Source organism: Stegodyphus dumicola, chromosome 10 (assembly GCF_044657685.1).
Source record: "Stegodyphus dumicola isolate Sdum_Otavi_A_Nest chromosome 10, ASM4465768v1".
In the NCBI taxonomy this organism is placed as follows: domain Eukaryota; kingdom Metazoa; phylum Arthropoda; class Arachnida; order Araneae; family Eresidae; genus Stegodyphus; species Stegodyphus dumicola.
Genome location: NC_140777.1, coordinates 37,175,828 through 37,192,701, shown reverse-complemented (window position 1 = coordinate 37,192,701; position 16,874 = coordinate 37,175,828). Strand labels below are relative to the sequence as shown.

Genomic DNA, 16,874 nt, shown 5'->3' with positions numbered 1-16,874 from the left:
ACACTTCACCAAACTTTTTTATTTTGCCAATAACGAAAATAAACAGACAGCAATAAAACACAAGAAGATGCACTAATAAGTTAAAACTGCAACAGAAAAATATTTAATAATATGTATTAAAATATTTAATAAAAAATTAACTAAACGTTACTATAAAAATATTCACAAATTTTTTTAAATTGATTGAATTAGCACAGAAACTTTAGTTCTTAGTCTTCGGTACATCGCTTTCAGAAGCTATAAGATTTTCATTTACATATTTCTAGAACGAAGAAGCGTTGTTCTTGCTGTCGTTAATTTTAAGTCAATATTAACTATAACTAACATTGCAGACGTTAGTAGTTTTTATTTAATTCAGGGAAAAATGTACAAATGCATTTAGTTTTTTTTTAATCTTCTAAAGGTACTGTAAATTTACCTAAAACTAAGCTCGTTAAATTACGAATGCGAAAATTACAAAAATGTAAATTTTTGGATTTAAAGGAAAAATTGCTTACAGTAGTAGACAATAATATTTTATATATATTCAAATTTTTATTTCTTTTTCGTTCTTACAGAACATTCTACAGGGATACACGACTTTTATATAAACAAATCTCTATGCACACTTTCTAATCTTTTTCACATACAAAACTTTTCCCATGAATATCAATTTTATTATTATATCTGAAAGGTTTCCATTTCTTCTGTTGCGTTTTCCCCGTTGTTCCGTTTTGTTGTTTAAAGTATTTCTTGTAAAACATTCGTTTATTTGTGACTTTTTTATTCTTGGGAATCAGAATATATAGTACTTTATTTATATGTCTCAGTCTGCAACTAACAGAGTTCCACAGAATTATACCTATGATATGCAAATGGTCAAAATCCCGTTTCTGGTTCCATTAGCGTAAAAATAATACAACTGTATACTTTGGAAATTGCTTAATATTGTATCTTAAACTTTACATAAATTTTATACTTTTAGCATTTTGAATTATAAGCTCAGAAGTGAAAATAACTATATCCAGTAATGGACTGTCATCTGGACTATTAAATAAGTTAAATGTGAGTGGAATGAAATAAAAATCGTTTATATTTTGCAGTAATTACGTAATCTAGTAGTATTATATTTTCAGTGCCAATCAAAATGGATGTATTTTTTTAAAATGGCGGGTACTTGCCTGTAACGGCATTGGCCACTACTAAGGCCAGAAGTGGTGGACATTTTATTGCGGAGGCACCTAATAGGCAGCCACCGTTACATCCTATGAATGGACAGATAATTTTACATCCAAATGCCTTCTTCGGTATTCGAAACTGGGGCCTTATATATCGCAGCAAGCTCTTCTAATCACTATACCGTCTGGGCGGCGACATATTTTAATAAAGAATGATTTATTTAAAAAAAGAAAATTTTAGCTTATTCACTTGTCATCTGTACTTCCATAACAAGTCAGAAATGACTGCGTATTTTGTATTTAATCATATTTTGCATTTGTTACGTATTTATTCATAGTTGCTTTTGCGTTATTCACATATTATGATCATAACAAAATGTAGTGTTTCTCTTTCCTGTATAAAGGTTTTTTTATGAATTACGCAAATTTAAATGAACCGTATCCAGTATTAAGGGTTATCATTTGTTTGCATATGTACTGCCTTCCATATTTCAGATCTTTTATAGGGATATAACATCGCATATACCACTAATAATTTGGATGAACGAATTTAATTTATGGTCCTTCGTTTTTGGTAATTTTTAAAGCATTATTTAGACACATTTTATTTAAAATTTTTTGTGACTAATGAGATTTAGGTTGCAGCATATTTTCAAAAGAGGCACTGTATTAACTAATAAATTGCTTTACTTAATGAGATTTTGATGATAAAAGTCAAAATTTATCCTAAATCATTATTGAAGCGCATTTCGTTTTAATTTGTTTGTGCTTCTCTTCCCTGTTATTAAATGAACTTATTTCGCAATTTTTTATAACTTTACTCATTAGTTAAATAAATTAAGTATGTAACTCAGGCAACTTTAATAACGAAGGAAATATACACTAAATAATTCGAGGGGGAGAGAAAAAGCATTTTATTTTAACTAAATTATCCATTTGGTAATTATTAAACATATTTTAACTCCTTTGGATGGAAGATAATATATGCGGTAACCACGAAAAAAGTCTCATGTAAAGTGCATGTGCAAAATTAAGAAAATGTGGACATTATGTCGAATTAAAAAAAAAAAAAAAAAAAAAAAAAAAAAAAAACGTATCGACAGACTTTAACGAAATTTGGTATGAATATACAATTATAAAAGAGAAAGAAATGTCCCTTTCACAGGTCATTTTGAAAGTTCCGCATGATTGGTAATAAAGCTCATAGAAGGGTTTCCAGCATTTGCACGTTGTGATATCGAACTGAAAATGAGTCCTCTCGCAGCCAGACAGGTTGCCCAGTGGAACAGCATACCGGACAGGAGGTAACTGAGTTGTCTTTGTGGCAATCTATCCAACTCCTACAACAAGGCAGTTTTCAACTCCTAGATGGTTGTCAGAGGGAGACAGCGAGATGAAATTTCCCTCCAGAGAGCTTCCCAGTGATGCTGTATAGGATTCAGATTATGAGATCTGGCTGTCCAGTCCATGCAGCTAATACTCTGATTTTCCAAGTAATCCTTGACAAGCAGAGTCTTATCTAGAAGAGCATTGTCGACCCTGAAAAGTCGAATATTGGGCTGTAAGATCTGTTACCGAAGCATAATGTGTACCGAAACAATTACAGCTCTATCACCGTAATGATCCTTTTCACTGTTGATTAAAGGATGATGTCGTGTTCCACGCTCACTATAGATACAGGTACGTCGAGAATCAGTGTCCAGGCTGAATTTCGACTCATTTGTAATTAACACCGGACTCCAGTATGTCTCGTCCAGTGCGCATGTCGTCTGCAACACGCTAAATATGCTGTCTTGTGTCTGTTTCATGAAACCTTTGGTTATTTGTGGACCGTCAAACTCGGTTCCAGTAATAGAATGCAGCTCACTTGAGTGCTGTGAAACTGTAGCATTCTTGTGTCACCGGGCTCATTCTGAGTTTTTGCATAATTTTTCGGAGTCATAATTAGTACTTTTGCTTCAATACTTTTCTTAAAAATAGACGTAAATTGTGAATTCTCTTAATTTTGCACACGAGTGTATTTGAAGTTATGAACTTGTTTTAACATTACTATTTGAATATTTGCATTATTTTTTATTCGGTATAAGATTTTCATCTGTGCATAAATGTCAAATCAGTGTCGTAATAGGAAATTTAGCTAATTTATTTCAATGCTAATTAAAATATCGTGATATCGTAAAATGATATCATAATTGTTTCAACATTATTGTCAAACTCACACATTTGGGATATCCGGATGAAACTAACTTTATTTTATACATGTGATGATTTAAAATCCACGAAATTGAGCAGAAATTAGTTACTGCGCTGCACATCAACTTAAACCATTTAATAGTAATTCGAGAGAGAAATGAAAAAAAAAAAAAAAATAATGAAGAAATATGTTTTTCCTTTCTTCTTTCCCCTTATTAAATGAAATGCTATCATAAGAAAGTATTATAAATTGATTAGCATTTAATATTATATTTTAGCATTCTCTAAGAACACTGTAAATTTTACGTCACTATTTAGCAAAAACAAGTAAAACGCCTACACGTCTCTTGAAAATGTGCTTTAATTTCGTCCAAAATACTTTTGGCATTATTAAAGGTATTAATTGTTATTTAAGGACAAATAATAGCATTTCATATGTCTCTTAAAGTGTCAACGAAATTTCAAAAACTCAATTTAATGACGAAGAATCGGAATCAAAATTTTATGTGTCAACTGCAAATTTTTCTGCTTATTTAATATAGATTATTCATTCCACACCAAAACCTCTGCTTTTACTGATTTCAATTAATTGGATATCAGAATTAATTTAGAAGTGTCGTGCTACATCAAAAAATTAAAAAATCATTAAAAGAATAGGAAAAGTCGGAGATTAAATGAAAGTTTACAATTTCTTTCCTATGAAGGCCCTAACCATTTGTTTCTCGAAGAAAGTCGAACACAAAGGTTGTACTAGTAAAAATTAAACTACAGAAATTGATAATATCCTAAGAGTGATACACAATAAAATAAGAAATGAAAATTAAGTATTAATCTCCTCAGTTCAATGCTTCTAACAGTACTTGTCAAGGAAAATGTGTTTTGAAGCTTTAAACCAAGTTGTTTAATGAGTTCCGAATACATGTTTCGTTCCTCTGAAACATGTGAGATTCAAAACCGTTTTTTTCGAAACAAATTTTCAATTTAAATTAACTTTCAGTGGCTCACAAATATTCATACCTTTTCCCTACATGCATTCGCAACCCCTTGTACTACAAAATTACAATACATAAGTAGAAACACAAAATAACATATTAATATTCAAATAAAAACCTCAAAAAATTTATTAAGCAAGAAGCTGAAAAATTAACATGCGGAAAAATGCTAATCTTAAAAAGGCTAAACGAACTATTTACATTCATGTACAACAAGGGTGGCAGCTGTTTCTACTAACTTCGCCTCCCTATAAACCCCCAAACTGCTTGCAAATTTAATCATTTTATCTTCATGGCATACTGTTTAGGTACAATAAATCTCTTTTTTGTATTTGCTTTCCTTCATGGTGTTGCAATTTCAATGCCCGGTCGTGTAGGTGACAATGCGAACTAGCCAAGTTGCGATCTGATTTTGAATGAGAATCCCCCAAGTGTTTATCACACTCCTCCCCTTATCACTTGCTTCTCGAGAGGATTTTCGTCTTGATAATATTTCCAAAGCATCCTGCCACAAAGACGCCGAACAGTTTCAAATATACTTGCCTTCTTTAGGATTTGAACAGGACACCAAAACTAACGATAGATGACTTTCTTACTTCCACTCTCCATTGCTTCCATATTGTATATGCTAAAGAAAGGGGGCTTATGTAATGTATAATAATATATTATATTAATATCAAAAGTGTAGCCATGTTTCTTATTTATTTTATATACGTATTCACTGTTTTAAGCTTTAAACTTTCAGCAGACACTGCTTAATTAATTAATGCATTTGTAAAATAAATAATTCTAATTTAAAGTGCCCTCCTACACCTGCTTTAGAATATTAGAACAAAATAGCTTCTTACTTAGATTTACTTTAACATACTATTACGCAAACGTAGATGCGAATGTTAAATAGCATTCAATACGATCCCGATTGCGTATTCAAACGATCAATACTTTCTAACTTCTTTCTACGTTTGTCTTAAGTGATCAGGAGAACAATAATACCTCTTTCATCCGATGTAATTGGCAACGAAGCGTCGCTGGAAACGATATATTCCTTAAATAATATATATTTATATATCGGCTGTAAATTGATTATTAAACCAATACCTTTATTCACGAAACACCTCATTATAGTAAGGGAATCATGCTTTGAATTTTAAAACTAGGATCAAAACACAAAACAAGTCGTTTCACCCGCCTCACATCCTTTCTCCAAAGGATATGTTTCACGCATCTATTAGCATAAATCTACGATTTCGCAATAATGATTTTCGGTATTGTCAGAAAACAAACCACCCATGCAGCTGCAGTGACACAACGATTTCTGCGCCCCGCAAAACCATTAGGAAGCCGGCTCTGCGACCGATGGCTTGGCCTAATTCTGAATCTTTTTCTCCGAGTTCCAGCTGTTATTGGATAGTCGTTAGCTGCCTTGTGATAAACAAATGCCACAGCATTAGTTACTGAACATCCATTATAAGGAGATCTCACTAATGACGTTTTAAACAGCAGAGCGCTCACTAGAATGGTGAGCTCAATGAATGATCATTCCGGTTCCGCTAAGTCGTTTAGCTGTTTGATGCTGCATATCCCTGAAATATTTCTCGACAGGAATGAATAAAGAAGTGCCGCTTACCGTATCTCATTACACTTAAATGAATTTTTTTAATAATTATTTTCAAAGCATAATGTTTTCAAACGATTTCGTCCAAATTGTTTATTGGATTTTTAGGTTTAAAAAGTGGTCTTATTGTTTCCGTCCAAATTAATTATTGAACTTCACTTTTTAAAACCGGTTTTCATTGAAATAAATTTTGGAAGCTGAAAAAACAAACTTAAGCATAAAGCCTATGTATATCAAAACAGTATTAAAATAAGTAATTCAGAAATGACTAAATTGTTTTCCAATTATCTTGAACACTATATTATGACAAATAATCGCGTTTTAAAAATAACTTTTATGGGTTTATATTTCGGTTTATTTTGCTCAGTTACTGTCTTAAGTGAACGGAACTCATAATTTTAAGTAATATTCTTCTAAATTAAAATGCGCTCCAATACCTTTAAATAGGTTTTTAATGATATAATTTTGCATGATGATTTTGTTATACTTTCGAATTAACTTCCATACTGTCATTTACTGGAAACGCTGAGTTTTTCTGAATGTAGTGAGATGCTGGCAAACATGTTTATCCTTTGCTCCAGAAGAGTTTTTCTTTTTTCCTTTTTAATCTGGTTTTAAAAAGTGGCTGAAGTTGCATTTCTTAAACATTACAAAAAAGGACGATTGCCAGTTTGATAATTTCAGGCTTACATTTGAACGCTACTGCTTTGTGGGTTCAGGTTCCTGAAGTTTGTGACTTTTTCTAACTTTACCTGTATACACACCTTTACAAAACTTTATTTAGACATGAAAAGGGTGAAAAATTGTGCTGCATACTTAGTCAAATTAAAAGCAGTCTTTTGGCGGCATTATGAAAAGTAAGCTGAAATAATTAACACCGTAAAAATGTACTCTGTATATACGTTCTTCTGTATCGCTTGTCCAGCACCTCATTTTCACTTGAATACAGTCGCCTTGGAAATACATACCTGTTCCTTCACGTGACTTTGACAAGAGCAGGTTTATATGGAACGGAAAGAATATTAGTACAGCAGGCCATCTCCCGATCGTTGCAACAATGGAGTCACTAAATCGGATACAAACAGCTACCATACTGTTACTAATTGAAAACTGATTTAAAATCTTTTGCAAGACAACTCTCCTCGTTTAAGCAAACTTAGTTACGTTTGCAGATACTGATTGCTAGATCTTTTCTTTCGCGAATAGAATTTAGCTAGCACCTGAACAGTCTTCTGAGCCGCCCAGACAGTATAGTGGTTAGAGGATCCTACTGCGATCCCGAAAGGGCAGGGTTTTCGAACGCCGAGACACTTAGCAACTAACTGAGCAGCTTCTGCGAGAATTAGACGAAAATGAATCGAAAAGAAGAAACATTCGAAGAATATGAAGATTTTTTTCGGCAGAAACTACACATATTTGACAGTGATTCTAAAGCTGATAAAAAAAGCAAAAACAAAATTTGCTACATTTCCTAGAAAAACTTTCATGCACTTAAATGTAATTGTATCCGCAAATAGTAATAAAATAAAAGACGATAGAGATATAGAGACGGTGACTTCGTACAGATAGGGTGAAAAGAACTTGACTTCGAAGAATGTATCCGATGTGGCACTTTCAAAAAAATGAAAAAACTGTACGACGTGTATATACGTATATACGACGTGTATATACGTATACAATATCCACCCAGCATTGTAAATATTTAATTTCAAATTAATATAATTTATGAATTTGATGTTGCCTTTATTACACCGCGTAATTTCATGAAGAGCTTTTCATCTATTTAGCTTACTTTGTAATCACCTATTTCAATATTACATTAATTTTACTTAAAATATCTTCTTTTATAGATTTACATATGCTTATAAAAACATTTTATAGCTAAATATATTATGTTTTAATATTTGTTCTGAAAATTAGCTCTAAATTTAACGTACAGAATTATTTTTTACTTGAAAAATTCTTTGAATATGTTATTGTCGTGATTTTAATGGAACCTGTCGAAACGAAGCTTGACATTAAAGCAACGAAAAAAATTAGCGTTTTTCTAATGTTAAATTAGTTCAGTTTGATTTTCATAGAAAATGATTTCACACAATGTTATTTTTCTAGGTCCTTTTTAATTTATTTATCTATAATTTGTTTTCAAATCATGTCATAAAATATATATTATTTATTTTTATATTTATTTACAGTTATGAATCTCTTTACTCAGAGTGATAATATTTAAAAATAATTTTGTCACAATTTGCTCCTATTTATTTGAATTATTGACCATTCTACAAATAGATTTATACACTTATCATTTACTTACACATATTTCATATGTACATACACAAACTTTTCATCAGAAGCCTTATTACATTGACAATAAAATTCATTATAGCGTGTAAGATTGCCAAATGTTTTGAACGCGTTTGAGAAGAATAAAACAGGATGGTATCTGAGGCGGTCTCATTTATATAAGCTAGGAATGCTGAAAACGTTCTGCAAGAAATAAAATTAAATGGTGCAAACATAATCTTTGAAACAAATTTGTGTTAATATATATTAAGTAAAATAGCAAGTAATATTTGTATCTTAAATTTAAAATACAGGTGACGGGGACACCTGGTGTCTAACAAGGGTAAAGCGTATATATGTCCCACTCACTTCACTATCTTAAACCGGCAGCTCACGAAACCCAGGTGGCCTGCCTCGGGAATGCATTTGCTTCACTGTGAAGTCACATGAACAAACTGGGACCTGGATGATGTTACGTGAATGCGTTAGCTGCACTACAACAAATCTTGGATACATAAAGTACCTATGTATCATATTTTATATGCATACATCCATATAAGCTGGAATGCTTATATATGTTACTACTTAAATTCTTAACTAATTACCTAATTTATTACTGCTGCAATTCTGGCACTAGTAGTACTCTTTAGCACTGCCGCTGATGGTGGAAAACAGAATACATTTGCTCGTACAAACACTACGGAAGCGTTTCAGGAAGAACATTTACAGATTTTTCTAAGTTCTTGGCCACAATATTCAGTCCTGATGATATTAGCAGGTTAATGATTTTGTAGACTCTCTGTCGTAAAGCTGGAGTTCTCAATATAAACCGTCTAAAAGAACTGATGTTGGTGGAATGCATTCTGATATGGAAGCTTTCGGTCAGTGGACATTCCATGAAGCAGTTGTCAGGGCTTCCTTGTGCTCCGCAAATGCAAAGGTCCGTACAGTGGAATTCCAGATCACGACCAAATTTTGCAAACAAAACTTGGTTAAAAAAGAATGTCTCGAGTACAACGTACAAGTAATCCCGAAACAAATGATATTCCAAAAGCCAGTTAATTCAGCGGGTGAAATGTTTTCAGAAGAAGATGGAAAAAAGGAGGATCCTAATTTTTTGATCCACGAACTTTGCGCAAAATGGGGTAAGGGGCGAATGTTAACAGAACATTATCACCTCTATAAAGCAGTAGTAACCCACTGCAGAAATATTTACGATAACAGTAGCATGTCTTACTTTAGGAATATTTTCAAACTTAGATAAAAGCAAATCACACTCAGTAAATTTTTAATGGGAAGAAGGCTTGCAATTCTGAAGTAGAGGTTTAAGTGAAAGCGAAAGAGGGAGAAAAAAAGGCATTCAGCTACCTGATATTTTTAACGAAATAGGATTCCCCTTTCAAATAATAATATATCAAATAATAATAATATATTCAAATAATAATTTCAAATAATACCGTTTTCCTCTTACGCAGTCAGCTTTCCTTCGTAGAGGCACCGTAAAATTTATTTCAAGTGTTTCTGTTTTTTATATATTAAGTATTGATTTAAATATTGTGTCTGTGTTAGATGCAATAAATGACATCATTTCAGCATTTCTTTATTTTTACGTGCAAAATACTCTTTCCTAAGCAATCACTTGCCGGGAACGGAGTAATTCATTTTACACTAAATGTTGTGGCGAAAATGTTTCGGGTTACGAATATTTCGAGACACGAACTATCTCCAGAAACGAATTATGTACGTGAAACAAGATTTCACTTTAGATTATTTATATTGACAAGCGATAAATTATTGAATTTGTAGAGTCTACATGATTAACTGTAAGAATTTGAGAACTGCAATAGTAGTAACTGCACACAAGAGGGGTTAAAATACACTTTATTAACTCTTTAAAATTTACAATGCGTCAATTCGACGCTAACAAACTACGCCTCTGCTTAGGCGGTAACTGAAATCAAAGAATTAACTAAAGCTTTGAAGATATGTACAAGTCGTCGAACTAATCTACAGGGCTCAGAATATTTCCTGTTTCTTAAACCCCCGTCGAAAACTAGTGGCAGCAAGTAATCTCTCCCCCTCTTTCTTACTGAACCTCAGCATTTAAATACTTTCTTCAAGGTAGAATTCGCATTCTTTTACGCGCGCTACCAAATTTAAATATTTTGGCATTTGCAATCAGGGAAATAAAAGCTTATAAGAAAGAATAACAAATTAAACAAAATTGGTTATTTAAAATAAATATAAATCCCTACAAATTGTTAAAGTGCACGTTACTTTTACAAAAATAAAGGGGGAAGACTGACACTCGAACAAATTCAGCAACACACTTCAATGCATAAAATCGGTTAACACAAAAACTAGTTCAAGAGTAAATTTCTGGTTAAATGATTTTTCCCACATGTAGTGTAAACGGTATTCACTTTAGATTCGCCTCTTGTGTTATGCAATTACTAATTACTACTTGATTTCACCCTGAAAAAATTATCCAGTAAATAAAATATGACTTTTCGAAATTTAACTGCTTCATAGTCCGTAGCACTGAAACGGATCAGTTCATCAAATTTTGTAATTTTTCACAATACATTAACGATCTGGAAAAATAATTTTCCTTAATTGGCAGGAATTTTCAAACGTTTTTTCTTTCGACGAATGATATCTTTAAACACTTATGTAGTTTATTTACATCACAAAGTTGCAAATTTCATGTTGCCCACAAGCGCATGTTTTTGTTCTTTTCCAGAGCCTCCGAATCCAGTTCATAACTGCACTGTTACTGAAGAAAGTGAAAACTCTTTTCGCATAGTATGCATGGAAGGGAAAGATGGAGGACTTAGCCAGTACTTCTTCATGGAGATTCGCGACATGGCAAGCAATGTTCTTCAGCAGAACGTGTCTGCTCAGACCGCAGATTTCACTGCCAGAGCACTTTTCCCAGGTTCCAAGTACACCGTGTCAATCTTCGCCAGTAACGCTAGAGGAAGGAGTCGACCTGTGATCATACACGCATCAACAGCTGCTTTGCCTGAAAGTCAAACAAGACAAGGTAAATAAAGCATAAAGTAGTGAATAGAAAATCGCATGATTCTTGATCAAAATAGAAGTCTGAAGATGCAAATTATTTATCTTTTTAAAGAAATAGTACGTTCTTTTCATATGAAATGAAACTAAAATAAATGAACTGCAATGCTATTTAAGTAATTTTTTGACAAGCATCTTTAATTTAATCAAATACCGACTGCTTTAAATCATTCTGTTTGGTCAAATTAAAAGATGACGAAGATTATTATCCGATTATTTTCAAATATAACCGTGATGGCACAATCACGGGAGAGAGCCTGGTTTGGGACGGGTCATGGGACAGAACCTAACCTCATGCCAGAAGCGACTATAGCTAATCGCTCAGTGTGGTTTTGGTTCACCAGTGGAGGTGCGTGTAATAAGCGAACTATCTGACCCTGTCTTCTGAGCCAATGATATGCTTTGCAATAAATTATTTCATAAATTCGGGTACATCGACTAATATGATTAACGCTATCTTGCAAAGTTTAACAAACCTTCATGACTTTGAAAGAAATGTGTGTTCAGCTTACACAGATTTTCAGGAAATGTGTTCAGCTTATACACATTTTCGTGAAAGACAATTTTCCCACATACAGCGAACGATTTTAAATGTAAATCGGATTATTGCTTTTTCTGATCAAAAGCATGTGACCACAATGTTGCACAATTAATAGTTTTCACACATGAAACACATTGCACTATTTTCTATCGTCCTTTCTCCAAAAGCCCGCCATATAAATTCTAAGAACGAAAAATATACTGATTAACAGAAGCGGGTAGCCATTAATGCGATTTTTTTTCAAATTAACTAGTGTTTCTGAATGCCCTTTTAAAAACTTGCTGGCTAGAGAGTCGCACTATGGTCAGTAGTGCGACTGATTAGCGATTGATTGACGTTGTGCTGATGTTGGCTAGGATCATACTTTCGGTTTTGATGGTTGTGGGGGAAGGGGATTAAAAATTTTCTGTCAGACCTAAACAATAAATCAAGATCTCAATGTCGACATGTCATCGTACGTATCATCGGCGATTCTAGATTTAAACAAATGTTCTAAAATGCAGAATCGCCGAAGGTTAGACGATTTCCTAGATTTTGGACTTTCTACTCATCTATACATTCCATATCTTCGTGTGAATATAATTTGGCATTTAAAAGAATCAAGTAACTGTACGGAATCTTAGAAATTTATCCCAGGTATCAGAACGGGACTTGCGCTATTTAATCTTCTTTTTGTGAAATAAATATTTAAGGTATATTTCAAAAATCAGCGTTATCTACTCGGTTTAAGACAAGCCATAATTTATGCCCAAAAAAAGAAATTTCCATTCAAAATTAAGAGATTTCCTTTCCTGTGGTTCTTCGAAAAGTAACAAAATTAGCTAGACATTTTAACATATTTATAGAGATATAAAATCTAGTTATGTGGAAAATATAAAATATGGTAACAATGAAGTGTAATAATAATATACTACAAGTTGTTGTGATGCAGTTTTTATGCCTCCTCAAAAGAGAAATTGATTAACATATATTTTTGATTAACAAGTAAAGGCATTCTATATGATCATTATTATGCACATTTGTGCCAGTAGAAATCAATCAGTAATTAACTTATGCTAACTTATTTATAATGAGTCATCAGATATAATATACTGGAATCTTATATGTCGTGCTGCAATAGTTTTAGAAACGGTACATTTTATTGACCTTTTTTGCTAAGATTATGTATCCCTATCATTGTAAGTAGAACTTTGACTCCATATACACATGATAAAATCTATCGTTTAATTTTCGTATTTTATTGGATATAATTGAAATATTTTCTAAATATTTCCGAAAATACACAGCACAATTAAAGCATGAATTGAGTTTAAAGATATCTAATCAAAAAATAAGCAGGAATTGTGTATCCAAACCAAAAATCTGAGGTCAACAATGGAAATGAAAACTAAATATGGTATTAAAGTTACCATAAGATAAAGGTAGCTTATGTTATATTCTAGCTGAATACGATCATTTTAAACCAGCATTCCCATGCAAGGAATTAAAACTTATTTCTTACTACTTCAAGTCACAGTTTATAGATGATTACTAAAAAACCTGAAATATTTTTTTTTAAATTATTCCGAAATTTTTATTTATTTTTATGAGATGAAATTTTTAAGGGACACCTAAAATTCATAAGATCTTCGAATATGTGATTGTTGAAATAATTGGGATAACTTATTTATTTTAAAAGATATTACTTCCAACTTTTTACAGCTGATTACATAATATAGCTGCTTTCTGAAATAGTAATCAGAAAGTTTGTGTTGCCACAAACATTTTTATAATTTAATTCGCTTTGTGACAAAATGTTTCGTCAAGTTTCCACCTTGCGCGCACAGTTTAAAACATTCTGTTGCATAATTTAATTCCATATTTAATATACACCTTTCATATAATTTTTAAACTACTGTAAACCTAAAATTCTAAGAATTTCATGTTAAATTTTTATTTTATTTGGAGTTTAGTTTATAAAATGTATTTTATTAAAAAATCTGTAATGTTTTCGTGCATAAATTTTTTTAGTATTAAAATATTTACCAAATTTTGGTTCACTTAAAAAATAGTGTCTATATAAAGAATTCCATGAAATTTCAAGTACGTGCCATTAGCCATTTTTAAAATATCATGCGCGCAAGGTGGAAACATGACGAAATATTTTGTCACAAACGGATTAAATTGCAAAAATATTTGTATCATCACAAACTATCTGGTTACTAGTTTCTAAAGCAGCTATATTATGTAGTCAGCTGTAAAAAATTGGAAGTAATTGCTTTTAAAATAAATAAAATATCCCAATTCTTGCATCAGTCACATATTCGAAGATCATAAGGGGTTTAGGGTGTATGAGCCCCCTTAAATTTGTAATATATTGTAGTAACGTTATGAAACACCACTATTATGCACTTACTATATAATCAACACTGCTATGCAAATAAACCAACTTAGTTTCTCTTACTTCAAATTTAGGCCCACCAGCGGCCGAGCGGTAAAATCGCTGAACACTGGTAGTTCGGTCCGAGGTTCGATTCCCGCGAACGGACTGGCTGCATGGGTGTTTTCGTGGTTTTCCCCATGTGTAATGTGTATACGAGCCAGTTTCCCTTAGAAAGTCTTCCACGAAGGCATCCCTCCCCTTAGGCAGATAGCCCTAGTGTGCTTTGCCATAATTAAATAAACTTACTTCAAATTTGTGATATATAGAGGCATTATTATAAAACTCAGAATGTTTTCGAATAACTATTTTATATTAATTTAACTTATTTTTTATGAGATGTAATTTTTTAAAAATGAATAAGGTTATAATAAGACAGCAATTTTACTCATACTATATGCTATGAAGATTAAGTAAGATGCCACCATATATTCTTTATATAAATGGGAAAATAAAGGAGTAAATATCGTTAAAAAGAAGAACCGCAGCAGATAAACGGATTGCCAATACTGCCATCCATTACGATTACTTAAAAAATGCTTTTTGCGAAATCCCGTTACAGAATAGTGTTTAGTGACTGTGAAAGCGCTTATTACCGATTGCTTTTATCAAATTGGATTATTTTGGATGTCCACTTTTATAAGCTTAGCATCTGGTATAAAACGTCTTATTCTGTAACATTTAAGAAACTATAAATTTCCGGAATGATGGCTTTCAAGTAATAATGCCGTTTCTTTTGAAGAAGAAAGCACTTTTAACGAATCAAGCTTTCCTACTTTGATGCTAGGAAATAAAACTCATTTATGCTTTATAAAGAATATAAAAAATGTAGCAATTTTAAAAGGTGGACATATTATTGTATGCATGAATGGAAAAATAAATAATTTATCAATACGACTGTAAAACATTTCGTAATAAAATTAAACCATTAAATTTAGTCGTTTGTAAGTGGTATAAAGAGAAAAAGAAGTTAAATCTGAAAATCGTAAAATAACTTCTTATAATATTAGAAACAGTGCCATATATTCATATAATATATAATTTATAAAAAACTTTCGAGTTTTAATCACTGAATACAAAATAACATTATCGTACAATATTAGTGAATTCGAATTTTTTAAATTTTGTATTATTATTAAAAGGACCCACCAGCAGTCAAGCGGTTAAATTCGACCCGTGTTCGAACCCAGAATGGTTGTTTGGTTAGTTTTGTGGTTCTCCCCCCTCCCGTGTAATATAAATACGAGTTCGTTTCCATTAGAATTTCTCCACGAAATCCTCTTAGGTAGATAGCGCTCCAGTGCCTTTCCACGTTCAGATAACTTTAATCATTAGATAAGGCTTCTTCTAAAAGTAAATAATTACAAAAATTTGTGTAATTCATTCATCACGTTTATTGCAAACTTTATTTTTTCGGCTATATTAATAGGCTTTACCTTGACAGAAATAACTAAATAATACTATAATTTTTATTCGATATATTCATATATCTTGCCATATTATTTCTGTGTTTGTGAATTTAAATGTATTTTAAGATTCTTAAGTAAGTGTTATTTTCTAGATGACGATTGGCAATTAACTTTACATCCCATGATTCTCATCTTATGTGGAGTTGTTGGTGGTCTTCTTCTTGTCGTTCTTCTAGTTATCCTTGTCATTAAAATTCATATTATGAAGAGGAAAAGAAAAGGTAAGAATAAAATTATTTTGATTCTGAGAATAAATATTTAAACATCAGATATGTAGGTGTAATATTTCGGCCGAGAATTCGAGAGCTACATATTTGTAATAATATTATATTTTATTAGCTTTGTTACTTAAATTGCAAATTCGGCATCCAGATTCAGTTTAAATGCATATGGCGGGGTAAATTTTAAACATTTTAAATCTTAGGAACTGTGGAAAACAGATGGCGAGGAAGGGAAGCCAGTATCACTACAAATTTCACAAAAGTTCCTTCTGACATGGAAATCATGATGCTGACCTATAGTTCGGAAGAAAGCTATCAGATCAAACATTTGAAAAACTACTCTTTACATTTCAAACATTAATTAAACGGCCCCAACATTTCTTCTAAAAATGTGTAATCACCTTATTTATGGTACATTAAATGAAACTTATATTATAGAAGGGAAATATTTTTGCTGAAATGAAGACATATAATTGGAGCTCAAAACTCCGTGCGTATTCCTAGTCAGCCATATCAAAGTGATAGTTACTCTACAAATAGACTGTACAGTGATAGTTACTCTTTTTTTATATACCGTTGCTGTAAAAGGACCACTATTTTGTTAGAATAGAAGTTATGTAAGAATTTTGTTAATGACCGCTGTATTATTAGAAAGTTTATAAGAAATATTAATAACTGTTCGATTTCTGATATCTCAGTAACTCGAATTAAAAGCGTCTACATATATTTTAAATAAGAATAAAGACAGGTATCTGTAACATGAAAGTTAATCGTATAAGCGTAGATAAATTAGTTCATTATTTGAACATTTTAAAACACTTCACTGAACATTTCCTTTTTTTTTATGTTTGGGTTAATATTCCCATTTTTTTTTTTTTTTTTTTTTTTTTTTTTGTTATTTCA

General features: G+C 31.8%; 1 protein-coding gene across 2 annotated transcripts in view; it reads left to right on the top strand.

Moving 5' to 3' along the window:
• LOC118191885 (kin of IRRE-like protein 3) overlaps window positions 1–16,874 on the top strand; it is a 769,953-nt gene that overhangs the window by 691,286 nt on the left and 61,793 nt on the right. For both annotated transcript variants that reach the window (XM_085824875.1, XM_085824874.1), the window contains exons 8-9: window positions 10,984–11,286; window positions 15,843–15,971. In XM_085824875.1, the coding sequence (XP_085681001.1) occupies window positions 10,984–11,286; window positions 15,843–15,971 (432 nt within the window). The remainder of the gene's footprint in view (window positions 1–10,983; window positions 11,287–15,842; window positions 15,972–16,874) is intronic.